We start from the raw sequence: 21,172 nt of genomic DNA on the forward strand, positions 1-21,172 counted from the left end.
ATTTGCCCCAATAAACATTAGATTATTTTTATGTTAGCTATAAAGCTGTCAGTCCTCAATAAACAGATACACTCCTGGTGGTTTTACCTTTGCTGTCAAAGAATTGTCAATAGGCATACTGGCTCTCAAATTAAAACAAACACACAGGAAAAGATGTGTAAAATAGAAGCAGCAGAGTAACCGGAGGCTGCTGAGATCCTAACTAAACGATAGTCCAAAGAGAGGATGGTGATTAAAAGAAGCCCAGGATTCTGTGATATGGTCAACGCGTTGTTAGCGCCTTGCTGTCTCCTTAATGGAATGCTGTAATCTCGCCTACTCAAGTAAGCCAGACCCCCTCTTCAGTGTGTCTCAATTAAATCTTATGTCCGATGTGTCCATTTGTTGTAGAAAAAGAAACAAGCTCAATGAAAGGGACACTTGAAGATTTGTATTTCCTATGGGGACAGTTGACTTCTGTCTGGAAAGTCCCTTCAGAGTTTTTGTGGTTTGTTGTCCTGTGATTGAGAATGATTATACAAGAGAAGTGAGGAGATACGGAGGTATGGGGAAAATACAAATCTATTTTCTGGTCAAATCTCTACCATTTTCTCAGTTGCTTTTCTTTTTTTTTTTTATTTTTTTTTTATTTTTATTTTTTTTAAAGATTTTTATTTATTTATTTGACAGAGAGAAATCACAAGTAGATGGAGAGGCAGACAGAGAGAGAGAGGGAAGCAGGCTCTCCGCTGAGCAGAGAGCCCGATGCGGGACTCGATCCCAGGACTCTGAGATCATGACCTGAGCCGAAGGCAGCGGCTTAACCCACTGAGCCACCCAGGCGCCCCTCAGTTGCTTTTCAAAGGATTTTTTTTCCACAAGGGCTAATAGGATCGTGTGACCGAGACAATAATTCTTTCTCATGCAGTTATTTCGTTGCAGAATTAAGTTTTTAGAAGGCCAAAGCCGTGCCTTTTTAATGTACTCTCTGTGTTGCTTCCCAGAAGGCTGTGTGTATACAGGCAGTCACTACATACCATTTGCTTGGTGAGTTACAAGTCTTCTTTTAAGGCTAGTAACAAAACAGCATAAATATAGAAAGGATTCAGAAATCTGTTCTTAGCTGGGATAATGTTGTTTGCCCTCCATCTCTTATATCCAAAAGCTATGTAAACTTTTTAGGGACTTGGGTCTAAAACCAGAAAGAAATTAAGAAATAGTAAAGTGTCAACTATCACATTAATTCTGTGCATTTTAATTCTGTCTGGAACAAGTAGCTTTTCTTTCTAGAAAGAAAAGGAACAAACAAGTAAACAAAGAAACAATGAAAGTGTCCTTTATATCGAAGGGTCCAAAACAAGAGACTAAAATAGGATGTGGGGCACTTAGAAACGTAACCTGGTTGAACAAAGAGTTTGAGGAAAAAAGAGCTGAAGGCAAATATATTGGGAATCTTAAGGCCCTGATGAATACACCCTTTGTTCTGTGTAATAAATGTATGATCTTCCCTGCCAAGGCTGAAAGAAATGGATTTCCCAAGGAATGTCCCATCACTGGAGAAGAGATCTGCCATCAAAAGCCATCATGCTCTGAGGAGGAGTAGCAAAAAAGATTAAACATTTAAAACAAATGATGGGGTAAAGGAAGAAATGAAGACAGGGATGTAGAAAAAGTAAAATGTCAGCACCCTGAGAATGAGATCCACAAACATGAGAAGAGGAAACGGAGAGTGTCAACTTTAAACCTACATTTTGTATCTTGTGGCCTTGGGCGATTTGGAGTTCAAGGAGAAAGATGGGACACTCTGTTTATCATGGTGTTGTTTCTTATATGTCAAACATACATAACAGAGCTCATGCCAAATCAAGTAATATCCCATTGTGCAGAAGGAACATCTGCAAAGATGGAAAGATCACATTACAAGAGAAGTTTAGTGCCTGCGCATATGACACCAAACACTCTGGCTTCTCAACTTTTCATTTATTTTCTAAGATTTGCAACTAGCCAGTTGGCCAAAACAGAACAATTTATGTTTCTTAAAAAAGTGTTTCTTTTAAAGTAATGTAGGGGTAAAGATCTAGACACAGATCTCAAGGGTTCAAATTCCTACAACCTATGAAACATTAGACAAGTTACATAAATGTTTTGGCCTTGATTGATGCATCAATAAAATGGGAAGAATGATGGCTCCTCCCCCATAGGTTGTTGTGAGAATACATGGAGTTTGTATATGTAAAGCACTTAGCAAAGCATCTGGCCCCTGGCAAATTATGATTATTTTAATTGCTTAAAGTGAATTTTAAAAAAATTTTATGATTTCTCTCAGCAAAAATTTTTTTTATTATTATTATTTTTTGTACTTATTCAGTCAGTGAATTACAATATGGAGTACCTACCACAACGTAGTTGGGCAAAACATGTTCCATCATATTTAAATATTTATAAGACAAATAACAAGTTACATGCTGACAAAAAAAATCCACTGACTGAATTCTTATTTTTAGTTATAGTATTTTTCAAGATTTCCATTTAAGTCTTTAAAAACTGAAAGATTCATACCTCTAGTGAAATTCCCCATCTTTTACTGTTTTGGGCATATTTATGTACTTTTTTAAAAAGTTCTTTTTAAAACATTTTTTAAAAGTTCTTATCCATCAAACAGAATTATATATGATCCAGAAATTTCATTTCTGCCTATATACTCAAAAAAGTTGAAAGCAGGGATTTGAAGAAATATTTGTACACCCAAGCTCATAGTAACACTGTTCACAAGAGCCAAAGTGTGAAAACAACCCAACTGTCGACCGACATATGATGGATAAACACAATATGGTATACACATATGACAGAATATTAGTCAGTCTTAACAAGGGAAGAAATTCGGACACACACAACAGCACGGATGAAACCTGCAAACATTATACTAAGTGAAATAAGCCAACCACAAAAAGACAGGAGTGATTCCCCTGTACAAAGTACCTAGAGCAGTCAAATTCAGAGACACAGATAAGTAGAATAATGGCTTTCAGGGGCTGGGGAGCACAGAAGAAATAATAGGGAGTTACTGTTTAGTGAGAACAGAGTTTAATTTGGGAAGCTGAAAACATTTTGGAGATGGATAGCGGTGATGATTTCACAACATGAAAGTACTTAATGTCACAGAATTGTATACTTAAACGTGGTTAAAATGGTAGATTTTATGTTATGTTACAAAAATAAAAATTAAGTAAATTTAAAAATCACCATCTGATAATCCCCAAATTTGAGTCACTTATTGTTTTTGTTTGCCTTAATATTTGGTTCTTTTGTCTTTTCTTTCCTAAGACCCTGTGATTTTTTTAACTGAATGTAGGGAATTGTGCATAAAACAATTCAAAGATCCTCTGGATGATAGTATTTTCCCCCCACAGAGGAATAAATATTCTCCTAACAAAGAGATGGGATATGGAAGAAAACTTTTATCTTGCTGAAGGTTGGACTTAGGCTTTGTTAGAAACAATGTGTTTATATTTTGCCCTCATTCCTAGGGCAAATTATTCCTCTTGGATGTGGTCATTCTGAGTGTCAAATGAAAACCTGTTGTGTTAACCAGAACACCTCTACCTGGCTGGGTTTGAAGTCTAACCAGCTTGTCTCCCCAGCATCATCGGACTGCTGAACTTTCTGTTCCTCTCTATAGCCTCTCAGCTTCTGGGGTTTGGTTTTGTTCTGCTTTTTGCTGGGTTTGTGGGAGTTTTTTTCCTGTTCACATGTAGCTTAGGAGTTGGCAAATGCATCAAGGGGAAACTATATATGAACCCAAAGTTCACTTCTCTCTAGTTTCCCTCTTCTTTGGGAACTTTTGCTTCTCATGTCCCAGGCAGATGTTGGTCTGCAAGCCAATCTTTTACTCCTCTCCTCAACTAAGACTTGGTCTGAACTCCCTCTCCCAACCTATCCCAGAAGACTTAGCAAAGTATGGAAAAAGCCTAGATAAATATACAGCTCACTGAAGTAGGCTTCCTTCCCTCAGGTCTTGTAGCTCTTTGCAAGTTCTGCCTCCTTTGATGACTTTCTAATGCCTTCAAAAGTAGTTTTGTGTATTTTGTCCAATGTTTATAGCTGCTTTCAGCAGGACAGTTGTTCTGATACAAGCTACTCTGATTGCTAGAACCAAAGGTTTGTTAATAGAGTCTTTTAAGATTCTAACTCTTCATTTACGTCTGATTATGTTTTAAACATTTGCTTGCTTTTACTTTAATTCACCTTTTTACTGACCAGAATATTTAGTTTTTATTTATACTGTTCTGGGTCCCTGTGCTTATTAAACCCCAGGCAGGCAAGTGTCATAAGTACAGTAGTGAAGATAGAACATTTTCTAAGCAACGGGGGTAGATTGTCTTCCCTTGGGCCTTCATCAGTCCTTTCAGTTTCCCTGTCTAAACCTCTCAGTACCACCTGACAACACTTGTCAATGGTGAGTCCCCTGAATCTAAAAACTCAATGTCAAAAGCCAACTCACTGCCTTCAGACACCTTCGTGGCCCTTAAAAATATTCTACTATCTTGTGAGATTGTTATGAAGATGTTACTCTTCAGGGGATAGAGGCAAACTATCATCTTTAGAATTTTTGTCTTAATGATATCATCAAAATCATAAATTTGTCTTGGTATTTATTTAGATTTAGATTTGTTTAGATTTGACTATATTTTTTTTCTATACTAATGTGGCCAGAATAGCTTGAAATGTGAAACTAGTCATCATTCAATGAAATTCAAAAAACATAACTTGGATGATGATTATATACAAAGAACTGTGTGATACACTTTAGAAGCCCCAAAGAGATTTTATCAGAGCTCCACACATTTAAATAATGGTGAATAGTTACAAATAATGAGTTATAATATAAAGTAATAATAATCGAACCAGTATTATGTGCATACTTATACACCATCTATTATACTAAATGTTAGCAACACAGTACTGTATATACTACTAGCCCATGTAACAAATAAAGAAACTGAAGTATAATGACATTAAGTTATTTGCCCAAGGTCTCCAAATTTATATGTTGGATTCTAAGCCAGGTCTCTTTGAAGAGAAATGTTGTTATGGAGGAAGACGATTCCATAAGAGAACAGATAGAGAAAATTATTTCCATTTCGGGTAATGAGAGGAGGCCCTAAAGAGAAGGTAGCATGAAAATTGGTTATTTATGGATGATCAGAATTAACAGAGCTGGGCAAAAGGAAAAAAAAAATGCCATCCTGGGCTGATGAATATGCATGATAAAAAGCACAGAAAAATGGTTTCAGGAGTTAAGATTGGTCCAGAAGGGCTTCACCATAACATGTATGTGATGACTCTAGGTAAGACAAAGCTTGAAAGATTCAAAAAGCAGATAAGGAGCGCTCCAAATAAATACCATGTCAAGAGTCTCAGATGTGTTTTTGTGTATTTTTAATTACAATTTCCATGGGTCAAGCACCTGGGCATAGGTTAGTATGTGTTCCTGACTCAAGGTCTCATTGGATTGCAGTCAAACACTCAGCTGGGCCCGTGGTCTTATCTGGCACACTTAGGTGGTTGTTGGTAGGATTCAGTTCTGGGTTGTTAAACAGAGGCTCTCAATTTCTCATTGGAGATATACATATATCACCTATATATATATATAAATAAAATTTAATATAATATAAAATATTATAAAATATTTATATTTAGGTATATAATATATATTTGTTTTTATACATATAATTTATATTTTAATATTATATATGCACATATATATGTGCATATATATATATATATATATATATATATATATATAATCAGAGCTACCTTAACTTCCTTGCCACTTGGGCTCCTCTGTAGGGGAGCTTACTTAAAAGGAATAAAATTCCAAGAAACCAAAAGAGCAAGAAGAATAGGAAGGGTCTACCAAGATGGAAGTCAGTTTTTTTATATACAAATGTCAAAGGTTACACCTCATCACTTCTGCCATATTCTCTTCATTGGAAGAGAGTCAATAAGCCTAGTTTAGAACCATAAGAGACTATGGACTCTGGGAAACAATCTGAGGGTTTCAGGGGGTGGGGTGAGGGGGATGGGGTAACCCAGTAATAGTTATTAAGGAGGGCATAAGTTGTAATGAGCACTGGGTGTTATACGCAAATGATGAATCATGGAACACTACTTCAAAAACTAATGATATACTTTATGGTGACTAACATAACATAATAAAAAAAAATAAGCTTAGTCTATGCTTAAAAGAAGGGGATTATACAAGGACATAAATCCAAGGGGGCAGGGATCATCAGGGCCATCTTAGCGGCACCCTACAACATGGGTCAATAGGAAATTATCAAAGATTTTTATGAATGTGTAGGTGACGTAATTTGGCTATCAGCAGTCATTCACACAGAAGACTAGAAAGTCATTCAAAATTTCTCCTCACTCAACACCAGTATCCATTATTGAATCACTCCAAGGAGTTCAGTTGTCAGCATTTCCTCTTTCTAATGGTACATAAAATAATAGCACATCTTATAATCCCCAGTATCTCAGATCCCATGGAAAAGGATAGGAGCCCTGTGGTGACTTCTGAGACAGCAATTTGTAAATACATGGTGTAGACAGAAGGCAGACCATGGGGATTAGGGAGTGAACAAGTGGTCAAGAAACATCTTTGTAATCTAACACAGATAAGTCTTTACACTAGATCTCTAGTAATTGCTATGTCCTTGATCCATTGCTTAATGGATTACATTGCAATATTCTTTTGATTTTAGTTCCTTAATAAATAGTGCCAATTTCTGGAAATTTTATTATTTGAATTTTGAAATGCATGTTGACCTGTTCACCGAAAACTGTTAGAATACAAAATGGTAATGACACCAGAGCATGTCCTTTGTCTCATTTTGGTTCTTGATTCTTCTGATTTAGTTAAAGCTTTCTGTAACAAAATCAAAGAACTCATTCATCTAACACAAACTTACAAATTCTCTTTGATAGTTTCCAAAACTCATCTCAAACTTAGTCTATTTTGTTACCACTAAGACTGGGTCTACATTCGAATTCCTGGTACCCAGGGCGTTGTTTTCCTGTAAATTCTCTGTGGCCAAAGACATTTACAAACAGTGTTTATCAGCAGGAGAACAAGGCCACTGAATATGGCTGCCATCTCATTTAGATTTTGATGACCACATAGTTTAACATTTATTACAGTCATATGATGATTTTCACCCCATCTGACAATTAATCCAATAAACTTTGGTTAAATGCCTTATCTCACGTTTCATGAGGTTTTCCTGTTTCTTACTCAATATTCAAGTTGAGTTAGGCAAAGGCACTGACAGGTCAAATAAATAAGTTCATTCAGCAAGTCTTAACCTAAAACTGCATCCTTAACTTCTTTTGAACAGGGCTATGCCCAAAGGATTATGGACCTCTATCTTGGTCTCATGGAAGGATGGTGCCATACTTCGCCATACATTTTTAGCCCAACTTCATTTGTCCAAGATGTCATTTTAAGAAAAAGTGCACCTTTGTCTTCTTTGAGTGCTAATCTCAGGAACCCATCTATTATTCTGACTCTCACAAACCCCCCTGTCCCTGCTGAAGTTTGCTGGTTTGCAGAATGTAATCAACTATACCAGATGTTACCTCTCTCTGCCTCCCACCTCCTCCAGATGCTGTTCAGCCAAGTGAGAAGGCATATAGGATGTGCTTTAAACACTTACTGGGAACAGTGTAAATCTGAGGGTTGCTTCTATTATTACTAATGCCACTATGAAGTTATTGACAGAGCAGGGAGCATGATACAGGATGCAGAAGACCTCGGATAAACATTCACCCCAACAAACACCGGCTGTGGGATGCTGGGCAAGTGCCTTAACATTCTTATCAGTTTCCTGACCAGAAAACTGGAGATCATACTCCCCACACTGCCAACCTTACTGCCAGGGTCCCTGTGAGCAGCAAGTGAGGTAAGACATGTGGACACACTTTACCAACAGTAAAGGGTCAAAATGGTACCAATGGTTTTGAATACAATCACTGTTATAACAAGTGTGTCCGAACCTTTTCCTTTCCTCCACTTTCAAACCACCTGAAATACCTGGAGGAAAGGTGAAGCTAAAGTCATGAGACTATAGACAAAAATTCATGAACTAGTGACAAGAGCATTGTAATTGGATGATGAAACAGATTTCCAAGTGGGAACTGAGTAGAAACTTAATCATAATTAACGGTCAGATTCTCTGGTAGTATCTGACTCATGGGACTTAGAAAATGTAGCAATTTAAACTATAAGCAATTCAATTTAGTTTAAATACATGTATATGTGCATGTATGGACGGATGGGTTTTGTCAATGCTTTTATCTTCATAACAGTTTTCTAGAATATTAACAATCCATATGACCTTTTCTTTCCAAGGAAAATAAAATGAGATCAAATCTGTATATGGCCAGGAATAGAAGATGTTCTGACAGAAGACAGAAAGATGGAATTCCATGAAATCAGAGACGCTGGCTGAAATCAATGACGATGATGAAATATTATCTCCTGGGGCATCTGGATGGCACAATTGGTTAGGTGCCTGACTCTTGGTTTCAGTTCAGTTCATGATCTCAGGGTTGCAAGATCAAGCCCTGGGTCTGACTCTGTGCTCAGCATGGTCTACTTGGGACTCTCTCACTCTGCAAACCACCCCTCCCAATAAAAATTTAGTTCTTTAACTTATGTTAAATCATACCTAATTTATTTTTTCTTTCTTTTCTTTTTTTCTTTCTTTCTTTCTTTCTTTCTTTCTTTCTTTCTTTCTTTTTTTTAAAAGACAGACACAGAGAGAGTGGGTGCATAAACCATGGTGGGGGGGAAGGGCAGAGACAGAATTATTTATTTATTTATTTATTTATTTATTTATTTTTCAGAGGGAGAGCGAGAGCGAGCACAGGCAGACAGAGTGGAAGGCAGAGTCAGAGGGAGAAGCAGACTCCCCACGGAGCAAGGAGCCCGATGTGGGACTCCATCCCAGGAAGCTGGGATCATGACCTGAGCCGAAGGCAGCTGCTTAACCAACTGAGCCACCCAGGTGTTCCCAGAGACAGAGTTTTAAGCAGGCTCCACACCCAGCGTGGAGCCCCACATGGGGCTTGATGACACAACCTGAGATCATGACCTGAGCTGAAATTGAATGGGATGCTTAACCCACTGAGCCACCCAGGCGCCCTTAACTTATTTTCTACAATAAGAGAATCAGACAAAAGTAGAAGAGTTTTTAGGAGATTTTCTTGTCTTTTTCATTTTCATCTGAAAACATTTGGTTTAACAACCACTAGAAAAAGGACTAGGGTTTTGGGAAAGACATTTTTCTTCCCCAAGGTGACTGCATCTAGTTCATCAGAAATCCAGAGTTAGTTAAAATAAAGGCTTGAAAATATTTCCAAGTGGACATCTTCCATTGACCATAGAATCCCCTCAACTCCCATTAACACTCTATAAAACATGGGGAATATCTCCTCAGGCTCTGAATTGAGACACTAACGTTCCCTAAAGACAACTACTTCCCCCCAAACAACTGGTCCTCCTTTCCTTCTTGTCAGCACTGCGTGCTGGGAGAAGCTGTGTTTGGTCTCTTAATCAGGCCTTGCTGACGAGCTGACATCACTGCAAACGTTTTCACTTATTCTTTGGCAACACTTAAATCCTTGCCAAAGGCCAGTCAGTAAGTCAGAAAGTCTTGTTAGTGAGAGGCTGGGGGAGTCAGAGTGTGACTGTCAGCTAGCAATCTATGGTGATGACAGGAGGGAAATCTAGGAGCTGAAACCATTTTAAAGGTCACTCTGTGGGCAGAACAAAAGACCTCTGACAGAGCTCTGGGACACTGGAAACATAAGGATGCTGCTATCTGAGCACTCGGGAAATTCATTATCCTCTCCCTGATAGTAAAGACCACTTTACAACTTGATACAGCTTAAACCAGCAGCTATTTGCCTTTGCAGCGGTATGGAATAATCTGGTAAAACAGGAATGCCAAATAATGTGCCAATGGTTCAACTATCTGCTTTAAAAAACAAAAAATTCTTCTTTAGTATTTTCTCCTTACCCTACATTCTTTCATTTTCCACCTTGAATTGCTAAATAATCAGAGTTTAAAGTGCTTAGCCGCATACTTTCTGTGAAAAGCTTAATTACAGGGGCACCTATGGATGGCTCAGTTGGTTGGACGACTACCTTCAGCTCAGGTCATGATCCTGGAGTCCGGGATCAAGTTCCGCATCAGGCGCCCAGCTTCATGGGGGGGTTTGCTTCTCTCTCTGACCTTCTCCTCGCTCATGTTCTCTCTCACTGTCTTTCTCAAATAAATAAATAAAATCTTAAAAAAAAATAAAAGAAAAGCTTAATTACATACATTTCATGTCTAAAATTTTATGAGTATATTATACTCAGGCATTGGTAAGCCACTTTTAAAAGGAACACAGATCATTCAGGAATAATAACCATATATCCATGCCTGGATTGAGATCATCTTTTTTTTTTTTCCTCTTTGCAAAACAGAAGAAGATTTGGAAGAAGAAAATGGCTCAGTTTATGGGATGCCATCATCTGGACCCGGGCCCACCATGTGTAAGACCTGCTGGAAGGATTTCCTAGAGTTTATTCTCCAAATTTGTGTTACCTATTTCCTTATTCTTTTTCTCTCCCCCACCTAAATGGAAGACATTTGTCGTGCCATCGTGAAGAAGCCCAGGCAGGCCAGGGTAGAGCTCCGTAGTGTGGGAGCAAGAGCAGCTGGGGTGGTTTGCGTTCCTCCTTACCACTGCAGGAAAGCAAGGGAGAAGGGATCTAATGCAGAGCACGGTAGCCATAGTTCCTCAAACTGCCCTGGATATTTGAGAGCTGCCAAGAGAGTAGATCATGAGTGTTCCTAACACACACACACACACACACACACACACACACACGGTAAATCTGTGAGGTGATGGATGCGTTCACTAAACTTCTGGTGGTAATCAGTTTGAATATATATGTGTATCAAATCATCACATAGTACACCTAAACCTTCACAATGTTATATCTCAATAAAGTTGAAAGCAATCCCAAACAAGGAGGCACTCAAGGCAGGTCCAGCAGGTATCAGGAGGGGCCTCTTTGATAAAACAAAAAGGAGGAGAGAGAAGACACTCAAGGTACCAGGACACTCACATAGAAGGCACAAGGGACATCTGGCACCCACCAAAGAATGGATTCACTTGGATCCCCCAGGCTTGCAAACCTAATCAATACCCAGTGATTTACATAAGCTGATTTGCACTGCAAATTATCTGCTTTGGGGCCTGGGATACAGTCCATAATCATCTGTCTGGGCAAAAACTCTGTGCTGGTTAAGTAGCAGTGAGTACACAGGGACCCACCGCTCAGTTGTATGTGAACTCCGCTGGGTCTATATATCAGATAAGAGGGACCAGCCCCAGGATGCAGGGAACAGTGGTGCTGAGAACCATCCATTACGCTCCAGCTTGGCAATACTGGGTAGATGAGTGGGTTTCTGTTGGATGAGAAGTGGGGAAGAGAGGAGAGAGAAAAAGCAGCAGCAAGTATGGGGCCTTGTGAAGTTGGAACCTGGCTTAGGTGGAGAGGAAGCTGACTGCTCAAGGAAGCGCCATTCCTGGGACAAGTCAGCGTCTCCACTGTCTCTTCAAGTCCAGTGCTTCTACGTGAAAGTGAGGGGCTTTCCAGAGGCCGCCCAGGGGGTCTTCTTTAGGGGCAAAAGTCTTTCTTTTTAGGGGCAAGGGTGCTTTCGAATCGCCTGGCCAGGTTACATTAGGTAAACCATGTTTTAAAAAAGTGGACCCACTAAGAGACCAAATTAAGCCAAGGATCTTGGAGTCGGTCCGCCTGTAAAAAGAAAATGACCAAATCTTACCAGGTTGTTGTTGATTTTCAGTTGTAGACGTCCCGTTTCCTTTGTTTGTGTCACAAGCCACTCATTCCCCTTCTTAATGAAAACAAGAGGGAGTGATTATACCTCCTGGGGCTGTGCCATTTATGCCGTCTGAAAGGCACTTAAACGAGTGGCATATTATCTCACACATCTGGAGTTTACCAAATTAGCCAATTATGCTGGAGCTCATAAAACGAGGCCTTAAATGTCATTTAACTAGAAAATATTATAATCACCAAGTGGTCTGATTGTAAGATGATACTTGGGGCAGCATCAGTGGTTACAGAAAACAAATCGTGAAACAAAAAACACAGTTCAAATACCCCCCAAATGCAACCACATATTTTCTACAGTAATACTTTCTGAAGAATACCATATTTCTGAAGGCACCAGCAATCAACATGTTTCTCATTTGAGACTAAGTCTCTCCGACCTAGTTGTTTCCAAGTTATTTGCCTTGGGCAAACCAATGCCCATGAATTTTTCTCCTAAGAAAACTGAGAAACATGCAAAACGAGAGCAGACTGATGGAAAATCATGAACTTATCAGAGATATGGAGCCCTCTGTAAAGGATGGGACAATCACTAGATTAAGGGTCTTGACTTCTCTGAGGTTTGGGGTGCTGTCTTGGAGTTGACAAGATTTGGGTTAACTGAACATATATGGTCTCCCAGGACTTTCATATTTTATTTGCTGGAAGAGATGAAAGCTGCTTTAAATTGCTATGTGATTGAGGGTAGGAATACCGCAAGTTTTAGAATAGTCAAAAATTAGGGGCTTGCAGTCACTACTCTCACGTTGTCTTCTTTTCATTTAATATATAACAAAATTTGGTGTTTAGTAAAAGGTGATATAATATAAGAGGAAAACCATGATATGCCACTAGTACCCGTGTGACTTTGGGCAAGTGATTTAACTTCTCTGATCTTCCATTTCCTCATACAAAATAGACACATAATGTTATGTTGTACTGAGAATAGTGTTATGTTGGAAATAATGTATGAAAAGGTCCCCAGCATCATGCTTATTACACTAAAAAAAAAATAGTTTTACATCTTTCTTTACCTATGTCACTAGAATATCTTAAGTTCTGTTTTATTCTTTTTCCTCTTTGTTTCAGCAAGGATGGTCACTAGGTGCTTTCAGTGTCGGGAGAGTGAGGGGACAGGCAGCCTTGGTTATACATTAGCATCATTTACAACCCCCTCACCCATCTGTGCCCATCTCCATCACTCTCTTTAGAGCAACAGGTACAAAAGAGACTAGAAAAACTTTCAGGAGATACTCTGAAGCAGGAGGAAGGAAGATGCGATGCAGAAACGCAGGGTAAGTGGAGATAGCAGCTGCTACTTGACGGGAGAGTTTACAAAATGAAACTAATTGGTTTTAAAGGCGTCTGATCAGCTGGGCTAAATATGTCTTCTGGGCTCACTGTTTCAGTAGATGGACCTATGGGTTTATTTTTGCTAGATCAGAATAAGATGAAAAAATCATGGTGACAATGGAGGACTCTTAACAGTAACAAATACTTTGCCTCTGAGTTCTCTCTTCTCCATTAGACAAAACAACGATGGCCTCTTTGGTAAAAGTTAACTAAATATGAAGATTCCATATAATAGAAATCCTTGCTAAGCATTTAGGAGACCTTTTTTGGGGGAGGGGTGGGGGGGTAAAGTTGTCTTTCATTAAGTAAAATATATTGATGCTTTTGCTTCTTTTTTCTTTGAAAAAAAATTTTTTTTATGCTTTTGCTTCTTAAAAGAATCTTAAAAGTAGTTAAGAAACTTGGACCCATGTATTTGAGTCACTGTCTCTTGTAAACATGAATTCTGGGCAGAGAAGTGGGGAATTGCATTTCTCAGAATGGTGAGGAGCACCCTTCACTTTCTTACAGCAGGGAGGGAATGGGAGACTGTGCGGACGTTAAGAGTATGATCGGACTTTAATGTTCTTAAACAACAGAAAAGAAATAGCTTTCAAAACCTTTAGCTTGGGGGATATAGGAAAAACCAGGAGAGATGAATTGTCTTAACTATGCTAAGAGTCAAACTGACTTGCACTGTGTTCCTGCTGCCGCAGACCAGACTGGCCTGGATGCACCTGAGTGAGAAAAATATCTTTGAAAGCAGAGGGTACTCTAAAAGCTAAATAAGAAAATCAAAAGGAACTACTTTCACTAGGAAAAAAAATTTAACACAACATGTGTTAAAAGGATTCCTTTTCTTTTTTCTTCTTAACACTATGGAATTTTTAACATTTTTTTTTTAACATACTAAATATTCTTGCTCTGAATCAAAAATAATGGGAGATTTTTCTTTTGTATTTTTACAAGTACTTCCATCTCTGAGACTAGAGCTCTCCAGCTTTGGGCTAATAACATGTCCAGATCAAAAGGCATTACAGAAAGAAAGTCAATTTTCTCTAGAAGCAATTATACATACAGTCTAGGAAAAGGCCAGTTTTACTAAGCAAGGACCACCCATGCTGTATGTTTGTTGTATTACTTGATATCAAAGCAGAAACATCAAATTCTTCCTAACACACATGAAATAAAGAGCCTGGCTAAGGAACTCCCACATCCAATTCAGAGGTATCTGTTACAGCGTACAGAACTTGGCAATGCTGCTACTACCATTTTACTGGAAAGGGACACTGCGATTGACTATATAATGCACTATGATTTCTTTTTTATTTTTTCCCAAAGATTTTATTTATTTATTTATTTGACAGGTAGAGATCACAAGTAGGCAGAGAGGCAGGCAGAGAGAGAGAGAGAGAGAGAGAGGGAAGCAGGCTCCCCACTGAGCAGAGAGCCCGATGCGGGGCTTGACCCCAGGACCCCGAGATCATGACCTGAGCCGAAGGTAGCGGCTTAACCCACTGAGCCACCCAGGTGCCCCTGCACTATGATTTCTCTAACTTTATATATATTTTGGGTAAAATGAGCATAATTTTGATCCCTGTTGTCATAGATGCAGGTATAACCTTAATGGATGGCATTTAGGTACCGTATCATCAGAGTAATAGCAAGAATTTGCTGATTCTTTGTCATTACCCACCTGAAAATATTTAATCACGATTATCATGATTATTATCATAACTTCAGAGGGGGTGGTCAATACAAGAATTATCATCTCTGTTTCGTTTTGCCTCTTTATGATTTTGATGTGATGACTTGCATTCGTTTAACGTGCGCTTACTATTTCTACTCAGTGCTAAACACAGTCACAGGAGAGACAGAGCTAACTGAAAAACGTCCCTTAGGAGAATATGTTCTTGGGGTGGGAGAGAGGAGACAGACAGAAAATAGCCACAGTAGATTGAGAGATAGATGCACACCATATTTTGCATAGCATGTAAGAATGCTTAAAAAGCTTGTGGTAGAGAAAAGATGGTCAGAGAGACAGAGAGAGAGAGAAATGTGAGGACATCCTTGAAAGAGGAGAGGTGGTTTCCTGTGTGGATGAAGGGGTTGTTCCTGTTATGATGAAGGCGTCGTACCTAAGATAACGACCAATACGCAAAGGCATGAGAATGTGAGCAGATCTGTTGGTCTTAGAATAGATCTGTGTACGGCAAATGAGCCTGGAGAAGAAGGGAGGGCCATAGCAGGATGGGTGCTGTACCACAATAAGAAGTTTAGGCTTTCTGGGTGCCTGAGTGGCTCAGTCAGTTAAGCGTCTGCCTTCTGCCAGGTCATTATCTCAGGATCCTGGGATTGAGTCCCACATAGGGCTCCCTGCTAGCGGGCAGCCTGCTTCTCCCTCTGCCTTTGCCCCTCCCCCTGCTCATGCTCTCTCTCTCAAATAAATAAATAAAGTCTTTTTAAAAAACGAAAGAAAGAAAAGAAGTTTAGGCTTTTTTTTTTAAGATTTTATTTATTTATTTGACAGAGATCACAATCAGGCAGAGAAGCAGGCAGAGAGAGAGGGGGAAGCAGGCTCCCCACTGAGCAGAGAGCCCAATGCAGGACTCAATCCCAGGACCCTGGGACCATGACCCGAGCTGAAGGCAGAGGCTTTAACCCACTGAGCCAACCAGGTTTAGGTTTTCAACTGCAGGGCATATTTTTATATATTACCCAAATACTCCAAAAGTGAATGTTTTAAAACAGTACGATATGGCATAGAGATAGATAAACCAATGAAACAGAGTAAGAAATGGAGAAACAGAGTAGAAAATTTCAATGATCTATTTGTGGAAGTTTAATATACAAAAAGCTAGCATTGCCAATAAGGGAGTAAAAGAGATTTTTTGACAAGTGGTATTTGGACAACTGATTGACCATTTGAAAATAAAATTTAATTCCTATATGCCACACGGTGCATTATTAAAATTCTCAGATGGGTTAAAGATTTAAATGTAAAACATACCAGTAGAAAATGTTTATAATCTTGGGGTTAAAAGATATCCTTCTTTTTAATGTACAACAAGGTCAGATATCACAAAGGAAAAGACAGATTTGATCACCAAACCACAATCTTCAAAAATGACAAGGTTCTGAAAGGTGTAAGGTACTACAGCTCTAAGATAAATGACAAGGTGGGAAAATATTTGTTAATCTATGTCACAGTTAAAAAATTAGTACCTACAATATATACTGAGCTCCTATAAATCTAAAAAATCTAACCCAAGAAAAACGGGCAAAGAGCACAAAAAAAAATTCATGAAAGAAATGATACCTTATGGTTACAAAAGTATGTTCAATCCCAGTTATAATCAAAAGAATGCTTGTAGACAATTTTATTTTTCACCTTTTAGATTATTAATAGGAGACACATATGGGTGACAGCTATACCAAATAATGATTGATAATGTCCAGTGTTTGTGAGGGTGTGAAGGAATGAGAACTCTCAAAAACTGATACTTTCCAGAAGATAGTTGGTTAACATTTATAATATAAGATGTGCATATCATTTGATCCTGTATGTCCATAGCTAGCAAGTTATTTTATAGAAAAAAATCTATATGCACATAAATATGAAAAAATAGTATAAGGATATTTATTGCACCATCATTTGTAATAGTGAAAACCTGCAAACAACCTAGTGGTCTGCCAAAAGGATTAATTTAATAGACTGCAGCATGTAGATACAAAAATTACTATGGTATTATTAAAAATATATATATTGTCATGGAAACAAATCCATAACATATGTTTAGCTGAAATAAGCAACTGGTAGAATAACATTCATAGAATTATCTTCCAAGAGAGGTAGTGAACTACAGAGGCAAGGAGGATGGGCTTTGAGGTCAAACAAACCTGGATTTGAGTCCCAGTTCCATTATATATCAGATATGTGAAAATGACTAATTCCTCTGAGTCTTCATTTGGTTTCTTCATTTGTCCAACTGGAGTGGATTCTAATAGAACCTACCCCACAGAGTCATAAGGAGAATTTCTAGCACACAGTAGAGGCTAAGTATATACTAGTTATAATTATTACTGTTACCATTTTTTACATACTTAATATTTCCAACCAATTCTCTTATGAAAGCAACTTCAAAAAGCAAATCTAATATCCTTTGGAAAATTGTGCCAGAAAGAGTCTTTAACCAAAACTATACATCAAAGACACTTTTAGCTTATATATATATAAAAAAAAAATTCTGTTTATCTGATCATCTAGTAGATAGGATAACAAGTCTGACACATCAATTTTTAACATAGTTCTGTTTTGACTGAATATTCATAAGCCACAATGCAAATAAGGAACACATTTGGACACTATAGTCAAGAATCAAAATAAAGAACTATTACCTTTAGATAGCTGCTGTTATGAGAACTTTAAAAAAATATCAATGGCATATCACCTCACACCAGTCAGAATGGCTAAAATAAACAAGTTAGGAAATGACAGATGCTGGCGAGGATGTAGAGAAAGGGGAACCCTCCTACACTGTTGGTGGGAATGCAAGCTGGTGCAGCCACTCTGGAAAACAGCATGGAGGTTCCTCAAAATGTTGAAAATAGAACTGCCCTATGACCCAGCAATTGCACTACTGGGTATTTACCCTAAAGATACTAACGTAGTGATCCAAAGGGGCACGTGCACCCGAATGTTTATAGCAGCAATGTCCACAATAGCCAAACTATGAAAAGAACCTAGATGTCCATCAACAGATGAATGGATCAAGAAGATGTGGTATATATACACAATGGAATACTATGCAGCCATCAAAAGAAATGAAATCTTGCCATTTGCGACAATATGGATGGAACTAGAGCATATCATGCTTAGCGAAATAAGTCAAGCAGAGAAAGACAACTATCATATGATCTCCCTGATATGAGGAAGTGGTGATGCAACATGGGGGCTTAAGTGGGTAGGAGAAGAATAAATGAAACAAGATGGGATTAGGAGGGAGACAAACCATAACTGACTCTTAATCTCACAAAACAAACTGAGGGTTGCTGGGGGGAGAGGGTTTGGTAGAAGGGGGTGGGATTATGGACATTGGGGAGGGTATGTGCTTTGGTGAATGCTGTGAAGTGTGTAAACCTGGTGATTCACAGACCTGTACCCCTGGGGATAAAAATATATGTTTATAAAAAATAAAAAATTAAAAAAAATATCAATGGCACAAAATAGAAATCATCTTCTAATCAGCAAACTGATTATTAATATCATTTGTGGTAGTTCTTATATATACATACTTAATTTTCAATTGTGTTATCAGGAAAAACACACCAAAAAGTGGAAAGGCACCCTTTTAAATACTTTTCTCTAATAACAGTAGGAAAACGAGCCATTCAAAATGAGAAAAATGAGCTATGTAATAACATGCCAAATGCCTAAATCAACATAGAGTTCATACACAAAGAACCATACATACCCTTCTATTTGGAAAATTGTTCGAAAGCTGTCTCCCAAGCTTTTATAACTGTTTGGATCAGTTGCACATCTCTGAATCTGGAACCTAGAGAAAAAGAAAAAAATCAACAACAAAAAGATCCAAGTTAAGGATTTTGCCAAATGTCTTTCCCCATTTTTCAGTCTTAGGACACTTAGCCTTTTCAGGTTAACCTAAAATATTCTGGGTTTTGCTATAGAGTCTATTGATTTATTTGCCTTATATAATCTTAACTTTATTTTTGTAGACTTTAAAATTATATTCTGTATTTTAATAGAAACTATAGAAAGAGTTTTTTCATCTGTTTCTTAGCCAGGCAGATGCACCCTGAGGCATGTGTGCCTTTTTCTTTTTATGAAAAGCATACACAGATGTCATAGATTGTTTTACTGTATAATTCAGAAATCTGAAGGTGCATATGAAACAAATAAGTAGCTCTATTTCTTATCTTAATTAGTGCCCCCTTGATGGTAATTTAATACAAAGGTTAAAAATACAGAGCAGCTAATATGGCCTAACTTTGATCGTGATTGTGAGTTTGGAATTCATCCTGGCAGACAGGAACCTGTGCTTAGAGCAAGAGTTGCAGCTGTGTTGTGGTACAGTTTACAGTCCCTACTTCTCCTTCATGATGGAGCAGAGCTGGTCATTACGTTCAGGCTTCCTGAATTTTCACAGAAGCATATAGTTTGGTGCTCAGTAAAAATGTACCACATTTTAGAAAGCAAAGTTCTTTTTTTCTTCTTCTTCTTTTTGGTTAGGAGCATGCATCTAAGGACTTTGGCCTTTAACATTTGGGAGTTTCCCAACATGAGGGTCTTAACTTGGTCATCGTGTATTTTTACTCTGGGGTTGTTTCTAATGAGATTTATGACAAGGACTCTCATGCCTCTACACCCCAGGTGTTCTCCATTTTGGGGTTTCTCTAGTCTCCTTGTGTCTCTTGTGTCTACTTGTGTTGAGACTACTTGTAGTCTCTTTAGTCTACTTGTGTTTAACTCCCTTGTCCCAATTCTGAGTTAAGGCCCTCTGTTCTTCCTTCCACAGTTTTACCAAAAATTTTTAAAAGAACATTTCCAAAAACACCTCTTCTATCATCCACTTTAAGATGCTTTTCTCAGATTGTTGGATTTATAATACAAACACTTCTACCTCTAAGAATGATGTGTTTTATGGGTTCTAGGCCCCAGGGAATTATGCTGAAAACTGACATATATCACAGAAAAGAGTGAATATTTTGCTTTGATTGAAGGCAGTTGGGCAAATGAAACGAGTATATTATAAAACTGGAAAGTGAGGCTGGATTATATTTGATTTTGTAGGGAGTTGCCGAACATAACTGTGCAGGAGGGTAGCCATTCTGAGAAGAGGAAGTTGAGGATCCCAGCAAAGTTCTTTCAGCAGAATGCACACAAATACCTACAAAAATATTTACTGCCTGATTGGGTGGATTGGAATGGGATTCTGGAGGGCGGAATATCCATGAAGGCGATATAATAATCCTAGTGAAGATAATGCCTGAACATCAGGGGAGGCAACAGGAATATAAAGAAAGGGGAGAGCTTGTTGGGTAATACCTTTTCTCTTTAAATATATGGGTGTGTGTGTTTTATGATACATTCAACACGATACCTTCTTGATCCTCTTCAACCCACCAAGCAATATTCTATTGCCAAAATTTAAAATGTCGTAAATGCTCATCTTCACAATGGTTTTGTTCATCAAATTTAAAACTCCATTAGCATGATCATTTTTTGAAGGTTAGTTTTTAGATAAGAACTGTATCTCTAAGATTTGAATTGTACTGAACTCTTCAGAAGATCATGGACCAATACAGCTCTCTCATTTAAACTGTTCCGGATCTAGAGGTACATTTGGTGTTGGCATAACCACTGGCCCAGAAGGCTGAGTAAGCAGTTCTGTCTAGAACCAAGAACATGATTTGATGGTCAGGTAGATGGACCATGTTTGGTATTTCTGAACTACTGCATATAGATGAGATAACTTGGTACTTTGACTACAAATGAATTAACACTAAACCCAAAAGAGTACAATGAGAAAATGACATGTACACCTACACAAAAAATAACTTTGCATAAAATTTGTTTATACTACAAATAACAAACAGCATAGGGAGTGATTTCCAAAATATGATGCTGATTCTCGTGCGAAAAAGAATCTCCAACTCTGCATTTCCATATTTGTAAGCTATATTCACTGCTAAGGAAGAAACATTTTTGTACGTTCTTAGTTGGGAAGTCCAACATTATTCTCTAACTATTCTTTTATGAAAATAATTTAAAATAGTTTTATATATTATCAAAGTATTAGATGGTCGTAGATTTTTCTCATAATATCTGTAAAATTTTCATTAAGTTCACTTACCTCCATCAAATTCCTTTCTAGACACTTT

The 21,172-nt window shown here is 38.0% G+C and overlaps 1 protein-coding gene across 2 annotated transcripts in view; it reads right to left on the reverse strand.

Annotated features, from left to right (window-relative positions):
- Positions 1-21,172, reverse strand: part of SLC25A21 (solute carrier family 25 member 21) — a 510,014-nt gene that overhangs the window by 107,924 nt on the left and 380,918 nt on the right. For both annotated transcript variants that reach the window (XM_059181944.1, XM_059181945.1), the window contains one exon: positions 18,742-18,825. In XM_059181944.1, the coding sequence (XP_059037927.1) occupies positions 18,742-18,825 (84 nt within the window). The remainder of the gene's footprint in view (positions 1-18,741; positions 18,826-21,172) is intronic.

This window comes from Mustela lutreola, chromosome 7 (assembly GCF_030435805.1).
Source record: "Mustela lutreola isolate mMusLut2 chromosome 7, mMusLut2.pri, whole genome shotgun sequence".
In the NCBI taxonomy this organism is placed as follows: Eukaryota; Metazoa; Chordata; class Mammalia; order Carnivora; family Mustelidae; genus Mustela; species Mustela lutreola.